Consider the following 23,152-nt stretch of genomic DNA (forward strand, 5'->3'; position numbering starts at 1 on the left):
ACTTATAACGGGCAACCGAATTTCGCGCTGCCTGTTCTGGCTGGTAGCAAGAATCGTCGCTTTAGGGTCGTCGTTGAAACTTTGCGAGCTTCGGCCACACTTGGGGATGTGGGCCGATATCACGGCATGAACACAATTTTCGACCAGACCAAAAGCAGACACCCCAACACCATCTTCGCCCTCAACAATCCGCATCAAATGGAAGTCGCCAATCTCATCACCGCCAACATGGCACCGCAACCAAATCACCGGGAGCCGGAGCCCGGTATGCAATACTTCACCTGCACGACCAACGACGGCTGCGAGCTCGCCTTTCAAAGCTCTCAGCCAATCTCGGCCGGCGCCTCCCTGTCCACAAACCCGGATCCGCGCTACCGTACGTGCATCCTCCTCATGCACGGCTTCAGCGGCTCCTCGGCCTACTTCACGCGGAACGTCGCCGCCCTATCCGCCGATCACTGGGTCGTCGCCCCGGATATGCGCGGGCACGGCCGCTCCGGCCGCTCTAAGGGTGGATATCATGTCGCGCGGCTTGCGATGGATCTGCATGAGCTAGTAAATCACTTGCAGAAATCATCTCCTCTTGGCACCGAGACGCAGATTATTCCCGTAGGCTGTTCCATCGGCGCCGCGGTGTTATGGACGTACGTAGAGCTCTTCACCTCGGCCCCCTTCACAGGATTCATCTTCGTCGACCAAGCCCCGCTGCAAGACCGCTCATGGTTTGGCGAATGGGACGCAGCCAAAGCGCATAAGGGCTGTTACGACGAGAAGACGGTGCAGCAGGCGCAGCAGAGCTGGATGTTCTACTCGGCCGAGGCGCACAGGGGGCTCGTGGAGAGTTGTTTGGGGTACCTTGTTGACCCACCCCCCGGGGGCTCAGGGCTGTCGGAGGAGCAAATTGGGAAAGATAGAAGATTTTTCATGGGAATTAGTGCGATTTGTGATCAGGAGTGGTTGGCAAGATTGTTGAGCGATCATACGAGGTATGATCACCGCGAGGCGTGTGAGGGGATTCGCAGGAAGACTCTGGTTATGGCAGGGGATAAGTCGGGGTGTTTTACTAGAGAGGGATTGGAGGAGACGGTTAGGAGGGTGAATTTAGGGAGTGGGAAGGGGGATTTGGCTAGGTTTAGTTTGTTTCGGAGTGGGCATTGGTTATTTTACGAGGAGCCGGAAAGGTTTAATAGGGAGGTGATTGCGTTTGTGGCCGAATGCACGAGGTAGTCTTCCGAGGGTATTTGAGAAGTAGCTTGCGTGTTGAGTCTTCAGTGCTTGAGTAGAGAGCACGAAGTCAGGACGAGGTCTGGCGCCCGAGTTGCCGAAGTGAACGCTCAAAAGTGTCGTATACTACGACTTGCTCCCGCCGTGCGAGACTCGCTTCGTGCCCTGCTTTGACAGTTATCACTTTCAACATGAATTGAGAGCCTGCTCACTGATAGTGGGCCCTGGCCTTCCATGGATAGTCAAGTATCACGCCGGATTTACCTTCACTATCGTGGTTCCCCTCTATCGCTATCTGGATATCAGCCACCAGGAACAGAAGCTTCGCGGTGGAATATATGTGATATTTGGTTAATAATATCAATATAGAAGGAACGACGATAACCACGTTGAAGGAATTGAACTCAAGCGGAAAGGTATGCAAAAGATAGTTCCATCGTAAGCTACTAGACAGTTTGACGAACAAATTACGCGCTTTTCAAAGGTTTTTTTGGCCGAAGGTACGTGGCCTCACCGTATTTGGGTTTATACGTCGTTGGTCGTCATAGCTAACTGGTGGCCTCACATGGAGCTTATTGGCACTTCTAAGCCTTTATATCACATGTGTATAATCACAGTCTCTGGTCCTTAAACGTTTCTTCCCTTATATACAGAGATAATTTTATTAGTTGGTTGTGTCGGACCGCACCAGCCTTTTATCCCCAACGGCTTTTCCCGCTTTTGCCTACAAGAGCCAGTTGACCGGATCTTGGACCCTGTGCACTAGATTCGTTAATACATCAGCCATTGTTAGTTCTTCAGGAACGAATCCCCTGGCGTATCAGCCACTGTTGGATCTTCAGGAGCAAATCCTCCGATGTATGCTGACAGCCATAATTATGCTCAGACGTGATCATCACTCGCAAAATCTGCTTCTTGGCTTCACATATTTCTTTACTTAAGGCCATTATGGCCACCTTCATAACTCCTTTTACGAGAATTGGACAGAGACATGTTTAATCTATGCTTTGGTATAACTTGCAATAAGTCCGATAGTAGTCCCTTAGCTATGCCTCTACCTATAATAATATCCGGAGTTCCACATCTGCCCTTCTATTCATAAATAATACGATTTATAGACGTATTCAATTAATGTTATCTGTTCCTTGCAGTAGATATGGTATAAGAAGGTAACCTAGCCTTCCAAGCTCACTGGGGACTCCTACGGGGCCCTTTGAATGTAATTAATAAGTCGTTTGATAACGACAAGATGCTACTAGGAGGAGATCAGGCCTCTGTAAATAATCCTGGATAGATGCCGTATTGATCGCTATACCTGCTATACGCCTTGTGCTACGTAGGTTGGTGTTGAGAGGCTCTACAAGGTGTTCTTACTAAAGGAAGGAAGGAAGGATCTGACCCGCTAGCTATACTAGCAACTGTATGGCTTTCGGTCTAGAGCATAACTGTGACGCTCAACCCCACAATGCTCTACATTATATGAGACCTTCTAGCTCAATACGAAGGTATTAACGGCTTGATTAAGGCCTAGCTCGGCCGATTTATAGGCTGGGATCTAGAAATTCAGACTAAAACAAGGCGCAAGTAGGAAAATATTGTAGATAGGCGTATTCTTGAGCGTAGTATTGCATTCAAAGACAAGGAGTTACAGGAGTAGTGGTCCGTTGGTAAATTCTACAAGATTTACCAGTGTTATCTAAGGGATCTCGGGTTTCTGTAACAACTAGTCTCACTCAGGTAGATTTTGGCTGCTAGCACCCCAGGCATGGCGAACTTTCCCGTACTTGTTATAGGTAAATAAGCATGCAAGTGGGAAATCTTTCAAAGTAGCCTCATCTTATCATGGCCGCAAGTAAGCCGACTGATTATGTTCCTCACCAAGATCGTGATTCAAATTTACCAAATCAGCAAAACCTTGGCAGGATCGCGTCGCTGCGTCCTGCTGAGTCATGCGAGGAGTGTGTTCAGCCAACCCTGTGACATATTCATTCCCGTGAATTCATGCACCCGTGATCTAATACAGTTTACTCCTACACAATATTTAGCCTTCCACTCGCGTTGTCTACGCCGAGTACTAACAACTCGGCCGCGCGTATGCTGCCAATGTCCCCAAATGGCCACACGCCTTCTATGAAAGAGATACCGACAATGTGGCAAACCGGCCGGTAAAGGCTTCAGTACGACGTGGATATGTCATTAACAATGCCCTGAAGAAAAAGAGAACGCTTCTGCAAGCGGAGCACTCGAGAGAAGGACATAACGGTGCAGGGGTTTTCATATCGGACCGGTCGAGCTTCCTGTATATCTTCTCCATTTCCCTAACTTTCAGTTCTCCCTTTCTTGACATATTTCCAATCGTCTACACTCGCCAAATCAAACCAAGCGGCTTTTACTCAGAATATTATCATTGCACCTGCTTCACGTCTAGCAATCACTTGAAATCAGCATGTCCTGCGAAACTCCTCTACCAACAGCAATCGTGGCTCGGCGGGTCACGTTCAGCCCCGAAAGAGGACCTAACTTGTCGTCAAGGATTCCGGCTCCGATACCACGTGCAATTTCATGCTATTGTACGGGTTGAAAGCGCAGGACCACGTAGAGGCGAAGTATTGTATCCAGGGCCTTCGGGAAATCGACGTTTTCAATGCCCGGCAGAGTATTGGCGGTTCTAATATAACTCACTCTGGCTCAGGCTAAAATCGATGAGCTCGTTTAGCTGAGTCTATCGAGGGGAGGGACTGGGCGAGGACTTGGTGTTGCCTTGGTCGGACAAGCCACCGTCTCTGAGTCGAGCTGCTGGAATCAATGTCACTTCACTGGCTTGGGGGATTTTGCTTGGAGGCCATGTCGTGGAAAAGGGGCAGAAAACTCTTAATTCTTTTCGGGTCGTTACAGAGTACTGTCGAGGAGTCATTCGTCTGGTCAAGGCATTGAAGGAAAAGCTTTTGGCCGCGAGCCACATGGGGCAATGTTGAGAAATTGTTGGTTCCAGAATTGAGTTCTTGAGTCATGACGGGGAACCTTGGAAAAAGAGCAACTAGCAATCGGTCCCAGGTGGTCAAATTTGCCGAGAGCATCCCCTCTCAAGAACTACAAGCGCTAGTTGTTAACACTAGCTTCTCAGTCTTTGTTTGTCGTTATGTAAGGCCTCCGATTGCGACGCAGAAGAAGTCACGAACAAACGCGGTCGACGTTGCCGATCAGCCGGCCCGACACCTCTCAAACCAACGCCAAGTGCAACAACCCTTGACAAAATGTGCTACAGTACCTGTCGTGCATCCAATGAAAGCATCTTATTTCCGCTAATCCCTTACTTATCGCGTCATGGCGGCTTCGCATCTCAACCAACTTCATAAAACGGGCATTTGCCCTCAATCATGCCCTCGATCATTCCTGAAATTGAATCTTTCCACGTTTACCTGCGCTTGTAATGATAACTCGCAGGGAAGGGGCGCACATCGCACACATACCTACGATGCTTAACAATATGCGATTGCCGTTGCGGCTGGGTGCAATCACGCAGAAATGGAGCCAACTCTCTAGATCTCATAGGCTGACGGCAATGTCGCTGATTCTGCTATTCTTAATCGGTAAGTTGGGCCCCAACCGCAACGGGTCCTCGTAAGCGTGAGCCTGCTAACATGAAGGGGGCACAACAGCAGCGTTTTTGCAGTCTGGCACAGTTGATGTCAACGATCAATGGAATCGCCTGCGTTATTCTGAGTCGAAGCCAACAGGTCCCATAGCGGGAGGAATTCCTCTACGTGTCATGTTCATAGGCGCGTCAGTAACTCTTGGCGACCATTCCACGGGAAACAGAGGTTACCGGAAGCAAATCCGAGATTGGATGGTCTCGCTGGGCAATCCGGTCAACTGCGTTGGAGCGGTATGTAAGGCTCTCATTGCCGGTTTGACTCTTTTCCTGACTCTCTCGCAGAATCGCTTCGGTGAATTCAAGGACAACGACGTCCAGGCGTTCGGCGCTCAGCCCATAAAGCCGACGCTCGATCGTGCCAGGGAGATCGTGCCGCAGATGCAGCCTAACCTAATCCTGATCAATGCCGGATCCAGCGATTGCTTCCAGCAGGACCACTGGGGAGCGGGGCACACGTTGGAGTACATGCGCAACCTCGTTGACTTTCTGCTGAAGGAGTCGCCACGTGCTGCGATCATCATGTCGACCATCGTCACATGCCCTTGGGAAGGCACAGAGCAATGCGTTAAAGGCGCCAATGCACAAATTCGGCAGGTTGCCACCGATCTCATTCGCGAAGAGAAGCCAGTCACCTTGGCTGAAATGCATTACGACCAGGGGCTTCCGGATCGTCCGAACCGCACGCACATCGGTCCGGATGGCATGCATCCCACGGACGAAGGCTATTTTATGATGGGACGGATATTCATGGAGAAGATTCGGGAAGTTGAGAAGAACGGCTGGCTGCACCCTCCGGTCGAGAATGGGATTGGCGAGGATGGTGATGCGGAGAGGGACGCCCAGGAAGCACCGAAGAAGGCGGGACAGGCGGGACAGGCGGGAAAGGCGGGAAAGGCGGAAAAGGCTAATACAGAGAAGCCGGTAGAAATTGCAGATGGCGGTGAGCACAAACATATTCGAAGAAGCCATGGCGTATCCAGGCCGGCGAAGAGAAAGCATTAGACTATGAATCATAGAGCATTTTTAGAGCCTATCCATTTCCTCCTTTTGTTCCCAATTACTGACTTGATGACTTGACAATATGTGGGGTTGCTCAGGTGATGATTACTGAGTAACTAAGTCAATCGAAGTACGAATGGCGGACGGTCAGACAGGTTGTACAGATGATAGGCGTCGAATGTCCTGTTCGGTTGTCCCAAGCCATAAATATCCTAAAGATAAGCTAGGGCCCGTGGCTCCGGGTGTCGCAAGTTACATTGGAACTTTAAAGTGAGTGGAGCAGATCTTGGCATCTTCTCTGTCGTTGAATGAGAATGGTCTACAGCAGGGACATACCCCGGTTGAGGTGATGCTGACTCGCAACGGAGAAACTTCTGTACCTAACTGGGGAAACTGGGGAACTGTCACGGCGGTTGGGTTTCAGCTGAGGGTCGATCACTGCCAACGCCAAGTAAGATAATTAGGGGTTAAAGGTCTAGAAACTCGACGTACATGAGGGTAGTGTTACGCAGTTCTATTTTGAAACTGTAGAAAAGTCAAATTTATCAATTCTCAGTTGAGAATTTGGCACTGGGATTCAAGGCAGAACAAAAAGTGCCAAAAGTTCATGAATGAAAATTTGAGTTGTTAGGGCATTGCTAGCCGTTGTGATCTGCATTGTATGCCTTTTTCCAAGGCCAAGGACCAATAATGGTAATTATGTCTCATTTCTGTCTGCCTAGGTATTAGTAGAGAAACACCTTGGCAGGCTGTGATTATGGATCCTCCGTTGCCGGCATGGTGACCCCGAGTGATTTTTGTCATTACATCACTACTTCATCGTACACACAAGCCAATTTTATATCCGAAGCGAATATCCCAGTACTCGGTGATGTTTACACTTAACGCCAATCGCCTATGTGAGGAGTGTCCTTGCAGTAGCCCATAAATGCTCATTCAATTGATGCTCTGGTATAAGACGTCCACAGGCATGTAGTCTGCCGTAGTCACACCGGTGTCTACTCAGGTTTTTCGTTAGCTCCAAATAAAATAAATCGCCACGGTTGAAAAATGCTATGTCAAGATCACACATTGCACCAACTGGCTATTACACCGGATGATATAGCAAGATGAACCGAGGTCTGTTTCTTTCGTTGTGCAGCATCGTGGATTCGTCTGGAGGGGAACGAGTGTGTAGGATAAATTCGACTTACTATCTGACCATCTGATGACCCAGCTCGAGCTTGTGTCTGGGAATGCAAGCCACTGACCGACATTATCGTTCGTGATCTTGCCCTCGCTCATCTGGAACGTTTGCCAGTCGCCGCTGCTGCTGGATGCGGCAGGATTGACAATGTCGACGAAATCAAATAAGCCAGGTCCGTTGGTGAGACCCAGGGCATGGTCAACGATGCCGATTGGGTACATGTGGAGTGACAAGACATCTTGAGTGGTAGTGTTGGTCGGGTAGACCTGGACGGGGGTGGCGTTTGCATCTTGGTAGACACCCAACGTTGAACCGCTCAGCTTGATCTCTTGACCATCGAGGGCGGCATTCAACTTGCTGTCGAGACAATCAGCGAGGTAGTTGAATCAGGGAAGAAATCGCTACTGACCATGAAACCGACAGCTTGTAGACTTGCATGTCAGCGCGCTGCTGGATGATGGGGGAAGCCAACACCGCAGCGGCGAGCAGACTGAGAGAACCGAGATTGAACTTCATGTTGGCAGCTGCTGATTTCCTGGGGTGTGATGGAATGTACACTAGGAGACAGATCACAGTTGTTTTTGTAAAGTAGGATCTAGGAATGTTGACACATGTCAGTGGAGGGCCCTATCAGCCATCAAGGGAACATGCGGCTTATTTAAAGACACAAATATCCAATCCGCCGTATTTGCAAGCAAGCAAGAAGATTTGAATCGTGACTTCCCTTCCTTGCACAGATCCACCATTCTTGGCGGTCGTGATTGCTCACCCTGGAGCAATTTCGACAGTCGGGCTGGTGATGCAATGCGGTGGGGGCAATCAATCAGCGTTTAATTCTAGGGCCACTTTGAGCTGCAATGCCCCCTTAAACATCCCTGCATTCCCCAGAAAACAGCCCTGGAAGCTCGTCGCCCGAAGGCTAAAACCAACGACATGGCCAAGAACCGCCAGCGCGGGAGAACTTAATTTGCATTGGGTTCACTCGCCCAGTCTCCCCAACGTTCCAGAAGTACGATTGATTGTGGTTCCTTAGGACTCCTTCACAGCACTTTCCAATTTACCCGATCGTTGCCCTTCCGGCTACTGTTCCCGTACACCATTCCAATTGCGACTGGGTCGTGTGTCGTCAAATCGAGCCCAGCGGCGGAAACCCAATGTGATGTGTCCAATGACGTCGAAATGATGATAGCCGTTGTCCAGATTTCAGCCTTTCAGCCTTAACGGAGTTACGAACGATTGACTGGTCGACATTGTAGATGTGTGGATCCACAATGCTGGTAACCGAAGCACGAGTGACAAGATGATTCGCATGGCGACATGGCGCACCGCAGAATCCAAGTTGAAGAGCCACCTGGGTGGAATCCTGATTAATCGTCACCCGTCGACCTCAATGTCCCCCCACCACGATCGAAGGATACGGCGCGAGACCCTGTAGGACGAGTGATGTGAGGTTGGCCTGCTTCTGTGCCGAAATGGCCGTTACAACTGCCCTTAGCCTACAATTGAGGTAGGTGGGTAACTGACGAGGAACTTTGGCAACATGTGAGCGGACTTGAATAAAGGTACCACATATGAAGAGAGGGTATGCAGAAACACAAGACCTTCGCCTTTTATCCCATTGGGATATCGGAGTATGGGCGTTGGGGGCGAATAGTTGTTGGAGCCGTGGGTAGCACCAACGTCTGACAGTGCGAGCAGAGCCATGGCTTGTTTCTCTAGGGCGTAACTGCAACTTGGCATTGTCGCAGAGCTTAATTTCTGGAAACGGTACATCTCAGCAGCGTCGTCTGAATGGTATAGAGACTACTTCATACATCGCTAGTGGGGTGAAGTGCTGTTCGACCATAGGTTCTATCACGGGACCAAGACGACATTGCCGGTACTCTCGAAGACACTACAACTCCACAGGGAGGTTTGGGCCTCCGGAAGGAAGATTCTAAAGCCAGACGGCTTCATGAAACTCTTCGCCCCAGGCTCTAGTTGCAGCCACATCCTTTCCGGTCGAGCTGGCTATTTCTGGCCGATTGTTGCTGTTGCAACTGCATCAAAACAAAACAAGAGATAGGCTTGAATAACTACTCGGACACCACTTAGTACCTCGAGACGTTTCTCCTTCACTACCGGGAGCACGCACGCTTGACGGGCGAACTCATCGCAGTAACATCTACTCAGGCTTCACCACTACCGGCCGACAACCCCATTGTTCCTGCGGTAAACATTTGCAAGTACAATTTATTGAGGGAATCATTCTCCATGGTGCCTGCATATGACTCACGAAACTGGCGATACTCTTCTAAGAGCAGCACACACCACCATCATCGCAAGGATCAACTCCTCTGCCATAGCTCGTGCTAGCCAGCGAGGAGCCTACTTGAAGCAGCCTCTGGGGGTAAAAAGCGTGCGCTTCCATCACTTATCAAACTTCTGCTAACGAGTGTGGCGCAGGATCTTTGCGAAAACGTGCCAGGAAGTAGTTCTGGATACCACATGCTGTCTTCTTCGTTGGTCTTCGGACCGAACTAGGCACATGCTAGTCATCGAGCTGGTGAGCCACTAAGTGTGGGCGCGCGGCGCCAGCGTGCAACGGCTCCCAAGATACCGGTGCACGTTACCTCGCATGGCGTGACAAAGTTTGCCCCGTCAAGCAGTTGAACAGTCTTGTACACGCCCCGTAATTTATCAGATAGATTTGTTTACATTTGTGGATTTCCCATTTGTGCCTATTTGAACGAGGAATGCCAGCTTCTCGGGGTGTGGGTGTTGGTTTCAAGCATCGAATCTCTGGTATGTCGCTCACGAGCTTACAACAGCTGAGTGTCTCTTCTCAGATCAGGCATTTGGGGAACGTCATCCACCCACCTCACCTACCGCTTCTCTCACCACATACAACCCCTCCGGCTCGGCCAGTCTATCGCGGATCGACAACAATGCCCTGGCTTTCGCCGCCGTTGGCGATGTCGCCTCTCCCTATGACTGGAGGTCTGTCTCCGAGTAGAGAACAACCAACGATGTCGATGAGCTACATTTTACCACTCATGGACGGTGCATCGGGCACGATACCTCTCACACATCTACATCCAGTAATATCATTGCTTAAAGCGGATGCGCCTCATTTCGCACGGGCAATACCTTTAATTCTTCTTTCATTTACGACCTCGATACGTCAGAGGCTACGATCGATGAGTTGGAAAGAAATTGGCGAGGTTTCGCTCTATGCCGTCCTATCATTACTCGAACTTCAGCTCCTTGCTTCCATTATTCCCCTTTTGCTTCTGGTACCGGGCTTGATAGCCCTCCCTTTTTTATTTGTACAATGTGCTCTCATTTGGTTCCTGATCCCGCGGGTCAACAGAGAAGAACGGATATTTACACACGCTTGTGGCGGCACAGAATGTGAGAAAGAGGAGGGATGGGGATATTATAGTTGGACTTTTGTTGGGGGCATGGCGTACAGCGAGGATCATCTACGCAGAAAAACGATTCCTAGGCTGGCACAACTTTTTGATCACGACATTCAAGCCTTCCTCCCCTACAGACTTGGCCTTCCACTCGATCTCTTGATCGCCTTCCTCCAAAGGAACCTTCAACTCCCAACGGCGACATCCACAGCATTGTATAATCATATTCGAGCGAACTGTGTCAAGACGCGATCGAAGCAAATGAATATCTTGGTGCATAACACGGGCGCATTGGATATGGCATGGGTGATGTCACGCCTCTGTGCCGATCTGCCTCCAGGCCAGCAATTGGGCCGGTTCAATGTCTACACCTTCGGCGCTGCGATGCCGGAGATGACAATGCCACTCGGCAGCCATAACGGGCATGAAGGACACAATTGCGACTGCGAAGACTTCCCGGAGTATCCCATTGTCAGCCACTACGCGTTTGAGGATGATCCGTTTGCACGCATTGGTGTACTTCTAGGTGCTCGCCATAGGATGGAGGGCCGTCTAGTCGGATGTGTGTATGCGCTTCAGGCGTACAGCTCCAGCCTTGCCAAAAAGTGGCTTGCAGGAGGCGGCAGGTTTACGATGGATGACTACCTGGACGCTCTTTTCCCCGACGGCAACCCCAGAGCGGGCGCCCTCGGCTCGGTCTGCCGGATTGAGCGCGACGTCAGTGAGATGCGGGAGCTTGCCGCGCTGGCACAGGCCACCCACGATCAGACGAAGAAGGGAAAGAGGCTAAGCTGGACAGCTTTGGGGGCACTTGCGGACAATTCATCAAACTTCCGGAATAGCAGAAACGAGATGGCCGGAGTTGTTTCACTGGAGGAAGCTCGGAGAATCGGCAAAGCTTGTGAAGGCATGATCGCCTATGAGAATAACGCGCTTGCCAGCTATGTACGGGGAGAGCATCGACTTTCTCGCAACGAATTGCGCGGTACGAGGGCTTTCTCCGATCAGGCAGAGTCCGCGGATGGGGTGCAGTGATGACGATGAGGGTTAATGAAAGGCGACGATTCCCATCCGTCGTTATGACCTGTAATGATAATCTTTCGAATGGGCTGAATGCTCCATAAAACATAGAAAATTCACCATGATACTGGCTTGGGCCACAATACCTCGGCATCGCTCCAGTCGGCCTCGCGGGCCGCCTTGCCATCTAAGTCAGTGCGTCCGTCTACGTGCCTCACAAGAAACCGGGCCTCTCCATAGATTGAACGGAAATGTTTTATAGACCTGCGATGCTCCGGAAGGTCCGAATAAAGCGTTCCCTACTCGCTCCGAGCCACGAACTGTGCGCTTACAAATAACGCTTGGGCCTTGTGACAACCTTTTAGCACTGTTTCAGGCCATACTTAGCGGAACGTTCTAAACCTACACATTGGTCTTGAAGCCCCAAACCAGAAAATATATATCATTGCGATGGATCATGTTGTGACCCGGCATCTAGTATCATAACTCAGCCCCAACTGCTCGCTCGCTCGCTTTTCGGAGACACACTTGACCCAATCAAGCGATTACTTCTCAGTCAGCAGCGGCTATCATATCAGAGCGAAGAGCAAAACTCGACCGTATTGACCAGGCAACCGATCCTTTGCTTGAAAAGTAGTCAAAGTCTTCTGTCTACTGTATATGTTGAATGTAATCGTCATGATGGAGCTTCTTGACGACATAATTTACTACAGCTGCGGCCTGGTCTTCTTCCTCCACTCCGTCACCGCAATCCTGATCGTCACCCATGGCCATTGCACCGTCTATGCGGCGAGCTTCGTCATTGCCTGCGCCATGTGGCTCGTCCTCACTGTGCTGAATTTGTGGTTCTTCCTGCCGACCGTCATCCAGGCTGCTGGCGGGATGCACCTCAAACTCACCCAAACCGGCAACCCCATCGTCGATGCCCTGTCCATAGCTATAGAAGTGATAACCAGCGACGCGGCCTGGTACCTCGGTCTCATGCTAGCAGGCTGGTTCGTCGGCTCCATGTCGCTCTCGAACGCCCTGACTATGTGGCAGCGCGAAGGGTGCGATATGATGGATCCGCATGTGCACGAGGGGTTCGCGGGCCGACTGGTGGAGTGGGTGTGGAGGGCAGAGGAGTGGGTTGGCATTGCGGATGTGGGTGAGATGGCGTTTTTCGTTGGTCGGGACGGGCTGGAGAGGAGGGAGAAGGGGAGTTGGGTGTTTGCGGTGCCGAGGCGGCTGCATGGGTGTTATTTGGGGATTGTTTGTCAGCCGGTGAGGTTGGAGGAGTGGAGCGAGGAGGCGGGATACCTGGAGGAAAAGCCGTGACGGGCTGGGAAAGGATCTTGTGGTATGTGGGCGGCTTTTGATGCCATAGCTAGGATTTAAGGAATCTTATATCGATGTGGACTCTTTTTACTTGTGATTCTCCGCGGGTTGGAAACTGACTCTCTTCACATCTATGTTGCCTCTACGCAGAGGTTTGTGTTGTGAACATCCCCAATAATTACACCCGGAAAATAGTTGTGCTCAACGTCGCTTGTCACAAACTCTGTCAATGTTTCATGCTTCAAATGGTTGGTGGTACTGCTCCCAACATGATGGCTCAAAAACTCGACTGTATATCTTGAGTTATCAGGCCCCAGTCAAGCCGTTGGTAACAAATCTTAGTCACACTCGTACCTTGACTTCCAGTTTTAAGTGACTCTGCATAGCTAGCTCTTTGAATGAAGACATGTGATTAGGATCCCAGAGAGCTTTGGGTGCAACGTATTAGCAATGTTAAATATCGAGTACATTGAATAGTTCACATCCGGTAGTGGTGACTATGCCATGTAGTTGTTGTTCTCCAGTAGTTGCTCCATCTCAAACAGAGAAGACTGAGATGCAAATAATACGGTTCCAATATATATGTTGCATGATTTGATGCTGCATCCGCTCTGTTGATTTCTTCAAGTAGCACCGCTCAATTAATTCCTTCATCTTTCCTAGCTCAATTTGAATTGTATATTCGTAATACGTTACCAATCAAAGGAGCCATGGGCAGATTATGACCAGAAACCCAAAAGTCCACGATCAGGATGCGTAGCAAGCTGTCACTCGCAGCAGTCAGGGTGTTGTATCATTGCCCCTTGATTATGTAAGATCAGGGAACGGCACCTGACCCCAGCCATCGGTAACGAACAGCACATAATAGTTGGATCAAATGAAATCTATGAAATCCAGTTATACTCTACTAATTATCATTTGAGCATCATGTTGGGCCTCTCGTCTTGCGTCTTGGAATAGGCTGGCAGCTGGCTGGAGGTTGACCTTGGAGCAGGAAACTCGCGTATTTTGCGCAATCATCACCAGATCTTCACCCGTTCAATCAGATCATCATGAATCAAGTGAGAAATCAACCGTTGTATTTCGAATAATCTGGAATTGAAGTACAATGCAACCCTGAGTGCGTGGTGAATATCTGGGCTGGCTGGCTTGGGCCGTGATTCGGAATCAAAACTGCAATCCGCCAGTCAGAACGCAGGATCAGTAGGAAATCAGACGGCAAGATGAAATCAAAAGCAGAATTTCGAGATCACAGCTGCCTTGAATGTTCCAAAACGGGAATAGTGCAGTCCTCCTTTGTGTGATGCAGCGCAGACACACCCAGAATCACGAGGCATAATTCAGCCAACTTGGAAGATCAAAGAGGGCAATCACGAATTTCAAAGATTCACCAGAAAGAATTGTTTTAAAACCAATTCGGGAATAGTGAATAGTGCTGCTCAATTGTAATCAGCCACCGTGGTTGGAAACTATTTAAGCACCTCCATCTCCTCCATTCCACCTCTACCTTTCGTCTTTCCCTCATACATCCCACTTCTCAAACCACGCCTAGTTCGTCGGCATCCAGCTCGAACACCGCGAGAACCTACTCAAACCTTGAACCTTTATCACACACCTTCTATCGATCCATCCCTTACCCTTCCCTCACGCACAGCTCAAGCTGTAACAGATTCAGTTCACTGTCCCTGGACCTCACACCTGTGAGAGGTAAGTTCATTGAGATCCCTAGCGCTACAAAAAATGTATGGGGCAGGGGCCTAGCCAGCTCCGTAAGGCCCTCTTACCTATGCGCACGTCCGGTTTGGCGGGAGGAGGGGAGTGGCTGGCCTAGGAGCTTTCTCCTCCCGGCCTTCGTTGCATTTCATACACTCACGTGGGACCCAACCCAGGGACCTCCTTCTCGACATCGTCAAGTATCTTGAAGCGTGGTTTGGGGGCCATTCAATCGTCTTGGGCATCGTCAAATGTTCCTTGACTTTTGTTTGGTCTTCGGTGTATGACGCCTTGGAGTGACCAGAGATGTCCCTTTACCCTCAAGGGCTCGAACCACACATTGGATGTCACACGGAAAGGTTTCGGTTGAGGACGCCATCTCGTGTTGCATACTTGACGGTCCAGTGAATCATGGTGGGACTTGGTCTGGGGGTGACCTGTCTTCATCTCACTTGTCCTGCAAATGTCTTTTGGCATTGGCCGTCTTTAACGAGAGAATTCCTGTGCAACTTGGATACGCCCCGTGCCAAACTTTACAATAGGGTGCGGAGTAGTGTCGGTGCGGGTATCACCGTTCCCTTCGGGGTTCAGAGCTCTACTTCCTCGGTGGTTGGATCTACTGACTTCTAGGTCGGCGGTTTGAGAAAGTGAGTTGATTACTCAATTTTTTGTTCTTCAGGCTTGCACGTTGCCTAATGACCCTGGTATTACACTACCTCCAGGGTTGTTAACGTGCCAATCATTTTTTCATTGCGTTCTTCAGCTTGCTAAGGATGTGAAGAAGAAAATCCAGTTTGGGGTCATATCTATGGCAGTTCAGTCATGACTACCATGTGAAGCCATTGTGGAGTTCCGCGATAGCATTACTACTTTTCTGAAGTCACGGTTTTCTATACCAGTCAATGGTGTGAAACGAATGCAAACATAACAGAAAAAAGCCATTGTTGACTGGATCTACAAGTCATCACCCTATCAGGTTTACATTCAGGAAGTATCAGGCGTTGAAGGCACTCCTTTGCAATGAGTCTGATTCTCCAATTTAACTCAGCCAAGCATCCTTTCATCTTGATCATACCCTCGGTATCAACGATAGAACAGCTCTAGGTATTTACCATGCGGTGCCCTTGGTCTGTTTCCCCTTGCGTCTTCCAGATATCTGACATTGATATTCCTCCAGACTCCCAAGCAGATAAACATAAAGGGATGAAACAAGCCCCACCAACAACCACCTTCCTCTACATATCATCATACGTATGCAACGGTAATAGCGTCTCGAAAGAGCTTCCATCGGGTACGACCTCTACACAACAATCGAACGATGAATTTTCGAAGTCATATTCTTGCTCTCCTCCGACAGATAGGAGTGCAATGACCCGGGGAACATGTTTGGTCCACACCGCACCAACAATGGCCAGACCAATCGCAGCGCCGATAGATCCGAATACCTCATCCTGATAGGTTGACTTCATGACTTTATATATATAAGGCCCTTGTGACAGGCTGTGCCTGATATGGGATCCGGAGCTGCAAGGACCGTGCGTCCGGATCCACCAAAGGAACCATCGAGGGCACACAAAACATAGTCCGTGTTCCCGGGACAACTCGCATATTTTACTTTCCTCCTCAGTTAGATAATTAACAGTATTTGGCCATGTTGAGCTGTATAGTTTCGCAGTGAGCCCGTCACAGCCCTTGTGGCCAAACCCGCTCTCTTGGCTACTTTGGAGTGCCGCAGAGTCCATCTCAAGTCAATGCAATGCTATTTGCACGCAGTAAGTCTGATATTGCCCCATCGAATATCACTCTGCTCACGGCTGTTGGCTGCTTTGAGGATGAGATCCATGTGAAATAAGTCGGCGAAGGCACGTTTTCTATATGCAGAATTTCCATTGAACGTACAGGCTGTCAAGTGGATAGAGCCCCTTCGATGAATTCCTCGCGGCGTTTCGCACAGTTGATGTTACCGTACCGACCTGTAAGTTAGGGCTTGGGTTCTCATCGATTCATTATACCCGCTTTGTTTATATTTAGGCAGGACACTGCAGCTTCTATTGTTGTCGCATTCTATAGAAATTTTACGATAGTAAAACCACAACGCCGTAAATCAATTGAAACTACTCTGAATCTTCCTCTCCAGAAGATGGCAATGCGATGTTACAAGTTCGCGCATTATGCCCAGTCCCGTTGCAAATACCACAGCGCCTCGGGCGCGTTTTTACGCGTTTGGAGGGTGCTTCGGGGGACTTGGTACGTTGTTGCCGCTTGTCGGAGACTAAGTTTTTGGTCATTTTTGAGAGCTTGAAGGGCTAGCATTAAGTCTGCTTCGTTGTATGACTTTGCCATAATTGGTTGTTGAGAAAATCAAACATTAAGTTGGCCGGTCGCGTTGGCGCATCAAAGTGGCCAGCTCGGTGTCATGGCCAGCTCGGTGTACATTCACGTTACTTATAAATCAAATATCTACCAATCTACAATAGACGCCTCGTATCAACCCTACGAGTATTATAATACGAGGGCATCACTGGAGGCCGAAACAAGTTTTTAAGCCTAGGAGTTATTGTACAGCACATAGCTCCAATTCACGCAAGCTGCTGGTTTTCATGTAGGCGCGCTTGCACCTACGCAAGGGTTTGGTCACTGGACCAAGGATTGGTAGCATATTCTAGCCGACACACCGAATAACCATAGATTGACCCAACAGGGCTTATGTATTCAGGTGTAGATACTTACTGGGGATACCATTCACCACAGCCTTTTTTAAGTCGTCATTCTTGGAAGGCCCCGTACATTTGGCGATTACTTGTGTGTAGTCTGAACCAATATGTAGAAAATTCATTCCATCAACGTGTATCTACCACCCCATCTGTCTACGAGTTTGTTTACACCCCGAGTTGCATCTACTATCTCCCAGATAGCAAAGTGTGTAAAAGTCGACATGCTTCACGTCCCCCTAACCTGTGCAAGAGCAAAATAACGTGATTGCCATTGGTACACAATAAGAAACACACGAGATTATTACTTTGTCTCATCCACCTCATCGTGCTTCCCTATCGTGCCAGAATTTCTCAACCCAATAGCGCTGATCACCAGTACCGCAGCGGTACTTGCGAAAATGGTCCAGAAGGCTGCGCGGAAGCCATCCATCAAGGCTACTGTTTTATCCTGACTCTTCGAGTGCTCAGTGACGGACGCGGCTATTGCCGCTGTCACAGCCAATCCAACAGAGTTTCCAAATTGGGCGACTTCGTTGAAGACACCCCCAGCAAGAGACTGGATCTCTGCTGGGAAAGCGTCGGATATGATGAGATTAGAGATGCTGAAGAGGACTGTGATGCATGTCAGCAACACCCGCGGAGATTCCGCCACTGAAATGCTGTGCACTTCTAGGTGGCAAACATGGTGTAGCGGGAGATTTAACCTACCCCATGGATTAACAGGACAGAAGAAGAGTGCCCAGAAGGGTCCCATCCAGTAGTTTGCATTGATTTGAACCGTGGCCATTATAGCCGGCGAAACCACGGTAATGCAAGCCGAGAAGACAGTTAAATAAAAGACTCGCACCCGCGAAATCAAATAGACAAGAGCAACATTGACGGCTGTCCCCATGATTATCTGCGAAAAGTACCGGATGGAAGACTGCAAGGCGGAAAGGCCCTGGACTTGTTGAAAGCTAAAGGGGGGTGGGAAGGCAACATCAGCAAATAGACGTGCGTCAGGGGTAAGCACTCAAATCAGACTTACTATAGCGTAGTAAAGTACTCAATCCCATTCAATGAAGCCCAGCAGAAGAACACACTCAAGCAGGCCGCAGTAAAAGAAGCTTTGCGCCACAACCTATTGGGAATAAGTGCCGGTCGACTTCTTTTGACTTGATAACGCATCCAGCAGGGAAACGCCACGAGCATGATTGTCGATACCGTGAGCAGAACGATGCTGACGGGTTTGCCGATATTCCGGTAGCTGGATGTCACCAAGGCGAGGACGTATAAGAGCAGACCGAGCGCAACACTGAGTATAACAACACCCACCCAGTCAACGTCTTCGATCAGTTGCCTTGTCCACTTCTTCTTTGAGTGGTGTTGCACATGCGGAAGCGACCAAATCGACGCAACGGATACGCAAAAGTTGATCATAGCCATGATCCAGTACGACCACCTCCACCCAATCGTATCGGTGAAAATGCCACCTAACACCAAACCCAATGCATAACCCAGCGGCTGGGCCATGCCATTCATAGCGAACGCCGTGTTCCTCCAGTGGCCCCGAGGAAACGTATTCGAGATCAGACTAACAGTCGTAGGCAAGCACATGGACATGGCAACCCCGAGACAGGTACGACACATGATGACCTGCAGTCCCGTGGCCGCAAAGCCGAGAGCAATGGTGAAGATGACGAAGAAGAAACTTCCCACAACCCAGACCTTCTTGGCGCCGATGATGTCGGCGACGCTGCCGAACACGTGGAGGAGACACCCGGCGGCTAGGGCGTAGACGGCGGCGGGCCATAGGATCAAGCTTGCGTCTAAGCCGACGTCACTGGCGATGCGGGGGAGGGCCGCGATCAGGATGCCGCTGCCCATGGTGTTGAGAAAGTTGATGCCGGCTAGGGTGGCGATGACGACTGTACCTCGGGCTTTGGAAACTTGCATGGAGACTGGGGCAGGGGAAGAGACTGTGCAAGTCGACTGGGATTCCACATCTGAGGAAGGTGTGCTGCCATGGCTGGTAGTTGGTGTGGGCTCTTCTCCTGGGTACGGAGGCTCTGACACGGCGATGCCGACTTCAAATTTCTCCATTGCTCGGATTTAGATGTGAAGTGTCACCTAAATACTCGACACAATCGCCAGATGTCAAGGGGAATAACCCTTCCCATTTATACATTTTTGTTTTCCATTTTTCATTATTTTCAGTCCTCTTGAGCTAGTTACAAGTCCCCAGCGGCGGAGCACGCTAAGTGTTCTGTACCGCAATCACCTGCCTCTATAATGTCGAGTCCCAGAATTGCCTACCGCTAATTCGATTGTAGATACCAAGTGGGGATCGTCACTGTTGTTGGTTTCTCGAACATGCAGGATAGTCTCTTTCAGTGCCATCGACCAATGAGGAGCAGTCCCGAATCGGCTAGGCGATACGAAACAGAAAACGGTCATATATACTGCAAGCAGCTACTCCGTTCCCCAATATTGCCGCCATTACGCCCGATGCAACGGCAGGAAATTACGACGTACCGGAAACTTACATCCGAAAATCCACATACCATGGCTCATCACGCCCTGATTGTGGAGACAGCAGAAGCAGGCCTCTACTCAAGTAGTCATGCTCATGGGTGCCTTGGGGCTGAGCTGAGTCAGCACAATAATACGCATCCCGGATAAGTCTGATGAACTACGTAATAGGCACATGAGTCTTACAAAACAAATCTCACATAAAAGGCAGTCCAAGGTCAGGTTTCCGTAGTTCTTTTACGAGTCAAATAAAGCCACTCAGTTGTTCCAACAGCACAATCCAGACCTTTACCAGCAAACATGGGTTCTCTCGGCAGCAATGACAAGCTCATACTCTACACCAATCACACGTGCACCTGTAAGATGTCACCTAATCATCGTTGCACCCACGAATCATTTCCTCCTTTCTACATGTCATTGGCCCCATCCTAATACTCACTCCCAGGGGCCAACCGCGCCAATGTCGCCCTCTCAGAACTAGGCATCCCCTTCGAAGAACGCATCATCAACGTCGACGGCCCTCGCCCCCCGTCCTTCCTAAAACTAAATCCTCGCGGTCTGGTACCAGTGCTCATTTTCAACGACGAAGTCATCATTGAGTCAGCCATCGTATGCCAGTTCCTCGCAGACCTCCACCCCTCGTCGCACCTATGCCCTCCACCCACCACGACCGAAGGGGCATTGCGCCGCGCGAAGATCAGTTTCTTCACCGACGCTTATTGGACCAAGTTTCACACCCACCTATTTCGCCTGTTCGAGGCCCCAATGGCCGATGACGAGGAGGCAGTTATCCGGGATGCCGTTGCCGGTATAGTCAACGAAGTTGAGCCGCTGTTGGCGGACGCGAAGCCCTTTTTTGGGGGCAGTGACAAACTGACTTTAGCTGAGGTGGGTAGTATTCCTGTCTTTCTTTTGGTTTTGTTACTTCTGATTATGACGGAGATATTAACTGATACTCCCTACAAAGGTCATCATGGGCCCCTTCGTGATCCGCGCTGTAACGCTGTCCAAGCATGGGGTTTACCCAACTAGTCTGAATGCGCAGATCGAGGCCCAGACGCCCAATTTCTATAAATGGGCGACTGCTGTATGTAGCCACCCCAGCATCACTGCGGTATTCGACGAGGAGGTCATTGTGGCCCGATCCCGAGCGAAGCGCACCCGGATGAGGGTTGCAGCAGGGTTGGAACACGCCGAGTAGGGTAGGATAGGGCAGGGTAGTACTGAAGAATCGCTTAAGGTGCGTTGCATGTGATTGATAATTGGGGGCCGCGACTTTAGTTGAAATACAAAGAATGCAAGCATGTGGTCACAGAACCAACACATGGTGCTCTTGTGCGGCACGGGCGGTTGGACGATTGGTCTCGTATCAAGTTTGATAGAAACCTATGGCTATTGGACAAACCAAAGCAAAGAAAATAAATGCAATTCGCTTTTTTCTCTCCAGTCTAATCTATCCCGGCATCTATCCCGGCATCTATCCCGGCATCTATCACTCACCGGTAGCCATGACCTCGATCCAAGATCTCGCCATCCTCTTCCTAACCCACCCCTCAACCTGCGCCAAGTCCCCCTGGTCCTTTCCACCCCAAACCACATCCGCCATGTTCAAATCCTCCCCCACCGTTGCAGTCGCCGTGACCACCACCTGCCCCCGCTCGATCAGCGGCTGCAGACGCTCATATATATCGTCCACCCCCCCCTTGTACTCAAACGCCGCAAACTGCGCCAACGGCAGCCCCCTGTCCTTCCAAAAGTGCCCAGACATGAAGCAGATAGGCATCGACCCGGTGAACCGGGCGTTGAGGTCTACCACGAATTGCTCCCCTGCTTTGTCTACGACAATATCGACGCCTGCCCACCCCATGAACGTCGCTGGCATCTTTGCCGTCGTGTCTCGGACCGTATCCCAGACGAGCGACTGCAGTGCCTCTTGCGCGCTGTAGTCGATATGGCCCCCAACCCACTTCCCCTCTTTCGTGAGAGTCTGCACCGTAACGCCCAGTATCAGTGGATTGTGGCGATCGTGGTCGCTATCTGGCGCTCCCACGAGGAAATGCACGCTTAAGTCTTGTACGAGGTCGATGTATTTCGACAACAGAACCTCGGACACCCCTCGGGACTTATACTTGCTCATGGCCTCCAATGCCTGTTTTCTTCGTTCCTCATTGGTGACTAGGTATGTGCCGAAGCTGCATCCAGCTCGATAAAGCTTGATCACGAAAGGAAGTGGTCTAGTTCTGAAAATAGACTCCCGGCCCACCATGTCTGTCTCTTGCAGATCGACGATCTCAGAGGGCGGAGTGTGCATTCCGGACGTGAGGAGGAACTTCTTGGAGTTGATGTCGTATGCCTCTCCGGGATCGATCAAGCAGTCGTGCTCGTTCATCCACCCCTGAGGCCTCCAAAACAGTAATTTACGACCCATAGTCACCTGGCGCAACTGCTCAAGCACATCTCCCTGGTCCAAGTTCACAATCGTCGGCCGATGCCGTTGCTCTGGAACCATCTGAGCCAATGCCCGCTCCATGCCCTTTGCCGTGATGTTGGGCTCGAAGAATATAACTTCCATGTCGCCCAACCCGAACGCCCGTCTCAAGGGCTTCAGACCAAGGATGACTCTCCTGAGGTGGGCTATCTCTTTCTCGTCATTGGCATACGGCACTGGCTCCTCGTCTTCTGGGTAGACTAGCTCGCGGGGAAACTCAGGATGGAGGTCCATATGACCGAAGACACAGTACATAGTGACAATGAAGGGACCCTCAATGCCATTGGCACGGTACAGATCTGCGAGAGTGGTGTCCAATCGTATTGTCGCCATCTTGAGATACTGAGTAGTAGCGTTGGTGATGACACGGCGCGGCGTTTCTATAGGTCCCGCCGGTTTCAGTATGCCGTAGACTTAGCACGATAGCGAGATTATGGAATGAGGTAATAGGAAGGAGTCGAAAACGCTGAACACTCCTCGAGCAAGATATGGAGACTCACGCCATTAGATTCTGTTCTCCCATGGCTCTTTATCAAATTCTACCGCCATCGTTCCATGACTTCCGAACATGTTGGGTACCTGATCCGCCTCACGTGAGATTCTAGATTTCGGTGACAAAAGTGATGTTGGTCGATGGGTCCCCGTAAGGTCAGGCTGACTCACAATATAGACCCCTGCATATACACCCAGCCAGTCGGGCGAAGCTTGTGCGACTCTGCGGCACAGATCTGACAGGTGCTCGCAAACTCTTGCCCACGCGCAAAGTCCTTCCACAGCTCTGTCCGAAAAGCGCCCGCAAAGCGGGGGTCAATCTATACTATCCTGTGCTACCATAAACAAGTTGGCTGTTGATACGATTTTCTTCATTAGTCTCCATGATTGGCAAAATCTTGGGACGATTACTGCGGGACCACCCGTTTCGTCATC

The 23,152-nt window shown here is 50.2% G+C and overlaps 8 protein-coding genes across 8 annotated transcripts; 5 read left to right on the forward strand and 3 right to left on the reverse strand.

Moving 5' to 3' along the window:
• Position 1: 1 nt before the first annotated feature.
• On the forward strand, positions 2-1,696 carry BCR38DRAFT_440560 (Alpha/Beta hydrolase protein). Its single transcript, XM_040860713.1, has one exon. It carries the CDS (start codon positions 127-129, stop codon positions 1,225-1,227), a length of 1,101 nt encoding a protein of 366 aa, XP_040713644.1. The 5' UTR covers positions 2-126; the 3' UTR covers positions 1,228-1,696.
• Positions 1,697-4,786: 3,090 nt separating this feature from the next.
• Positions 4,787-5,881, forward strand: BCR38DRAFT_487316 (SGNH hydrolase-type esterase domain-containing protein; the record flags this gene model as incomplete). The annotated part of the gene is made up of 3 exons (XM_040864142.1): positions 4,787-4,814; positions 4,884-5,110; positions 5,162-5,881. 3 exons carry the CDS (start codon positions 4,787-4,789, stop codon positions 5,879-5,881), a joined length of 975 nt encoding a protein of 324 aa, XP_040713645.1.
• Positions 5,882-6,475: 594 nt separating this feature from the next.
• On the reverse strand, positions 6,476-7,721 carry BCR38DRAFT_36888 (uncharacterized protein). Its single transcript, XM_040857263.1, has 3 exons — positions 7,474-7,721; positions 7,072-7,421; positions 6,476-6,876 (listed from the first exon to the last, which is right to left on the reverse strand). The coding sequence occupies exons 1-3, from the start codon at positions 7,578-7,580 to the stop codon at positions 6,815-6,817; spliced, it is 519 nt and encodes a 172-aa protein (XP_040713646.1). The 5' UTR covers positions 7,581-7,721; the 3' UTR covers positions 6,476-6,814.
• Positions 7,722-10,507: 2,786 nt separating this feature from the next.
• On the forward strand, positions 10,508-11,497 carry BCR38DRAFT_487318 (uncharacterized protein; the record flags this gene model as incomplete). The annotated part of the gene is made up of 1 exon (XM_040864143.1): positions 10,508-11,497. The coding sequence occupies one exon, from the start codon at positions 10,508-10,510 to the stop codon at positions 11,495-11,497; it is 990 nt and encodes a 329-aa protein (XP_040713647.1).
• A 392-nt stretch (positions 11,498-11,889) lies between these two features.
• Positions 11,890-12,799, forward strand: BCR38DRAFT_525940 (uncharacterized protein; the record flags this gene model as incomplete). The annotated part of the gene is made up of 1 exon (XM_040865336.1): positions 11,890-12,799. Exon 1 carries the CDS (start codon positions 12,143-12,145, stop codon positions 12,797-12,799), a length of 657 nt encoding a protein of 218 aa, XP_040713648.1. The 5' UTR covers positions 11,890-12,142.
• A 4,517-nt stretch (positions 12,800-17,316) lies between these two features.
• Positions 17,317-19,329, reverse strand: BCR38DRAFT_440566 (major facilitator superfamily domain-containing protein). The gene is made up of 3 exons (XM_040860714.1): positions 18,254-19,329; positions 17,935-18,182; positions 17,317-17,838 (listed from the first exon to the last, which is right to left on the reverse strand). Exons 1-3 carry the CDS (start codon positions 19,306-19,308, stop codon positions 17,528-17,530), a joined length of 1,614 nt encoding a protein of 537 aa, XP_040713649.1. The 5' UTR covers positions 19,309-19,329; the 3' UTR covers positions 17,317-17,527.
• A 598-nt stretch (positions 19,330-19,927) lies between these two features.
• On the forward strand, positions 19,928-21,268 carry BCR38DRAFT_440568 (thioredoxin-like protein). The gene is given in 4 exon segments (XM_040860715.1): positions 19,928-20,095; positions 20,183-20,625; positions 20,705-21,207; positions 21,220-21,268. 3 exon segments carry the CDS (start codon positions 20,038-20,040, stop codon positions 20,936-20,938), a joined length of 735 nt encoding a protein of 244 aa, XP_040713650.1. The 5' UTR covers positions 19,928-20,037; the 3' UTR covers positions 20,939-21,207; positions 21,220-21,268.
• Positions 21,230-22,558, reverse strand: BCR38DRAFT_459420 (uncharacterized protein; the record flags this gene model as incomplete). The annotated part of the gene is made up of 1 exon (XM_040862282.1): positions 21,230-22,558. One exon carries the CDS (start codon positions 22,556-22,558, stop codon positions 21,230-21,232), a length of 1,329 nt encoding a protein of 442 aa, XP_040713651.1.
• Between the last annotated feature and the right edge of the window lie 594 nt (positions 22,559-23,152).

Source organism: Pseudomassariella vexata, assembly GCF_002105095.1.
Source record: "Pseudomassariella vexata strain CBS 129021 chromosome Unknown BCR38scaffold_10, whole genome shotgun sequence".
Lineage (NCBI taxonomy): Eukaryota > Fungi > Ascomycota > Sordariomycetes > Amphisphaeriales > Pseudomassariaceae > Pseudomassariella > Pseudomassariella vexata.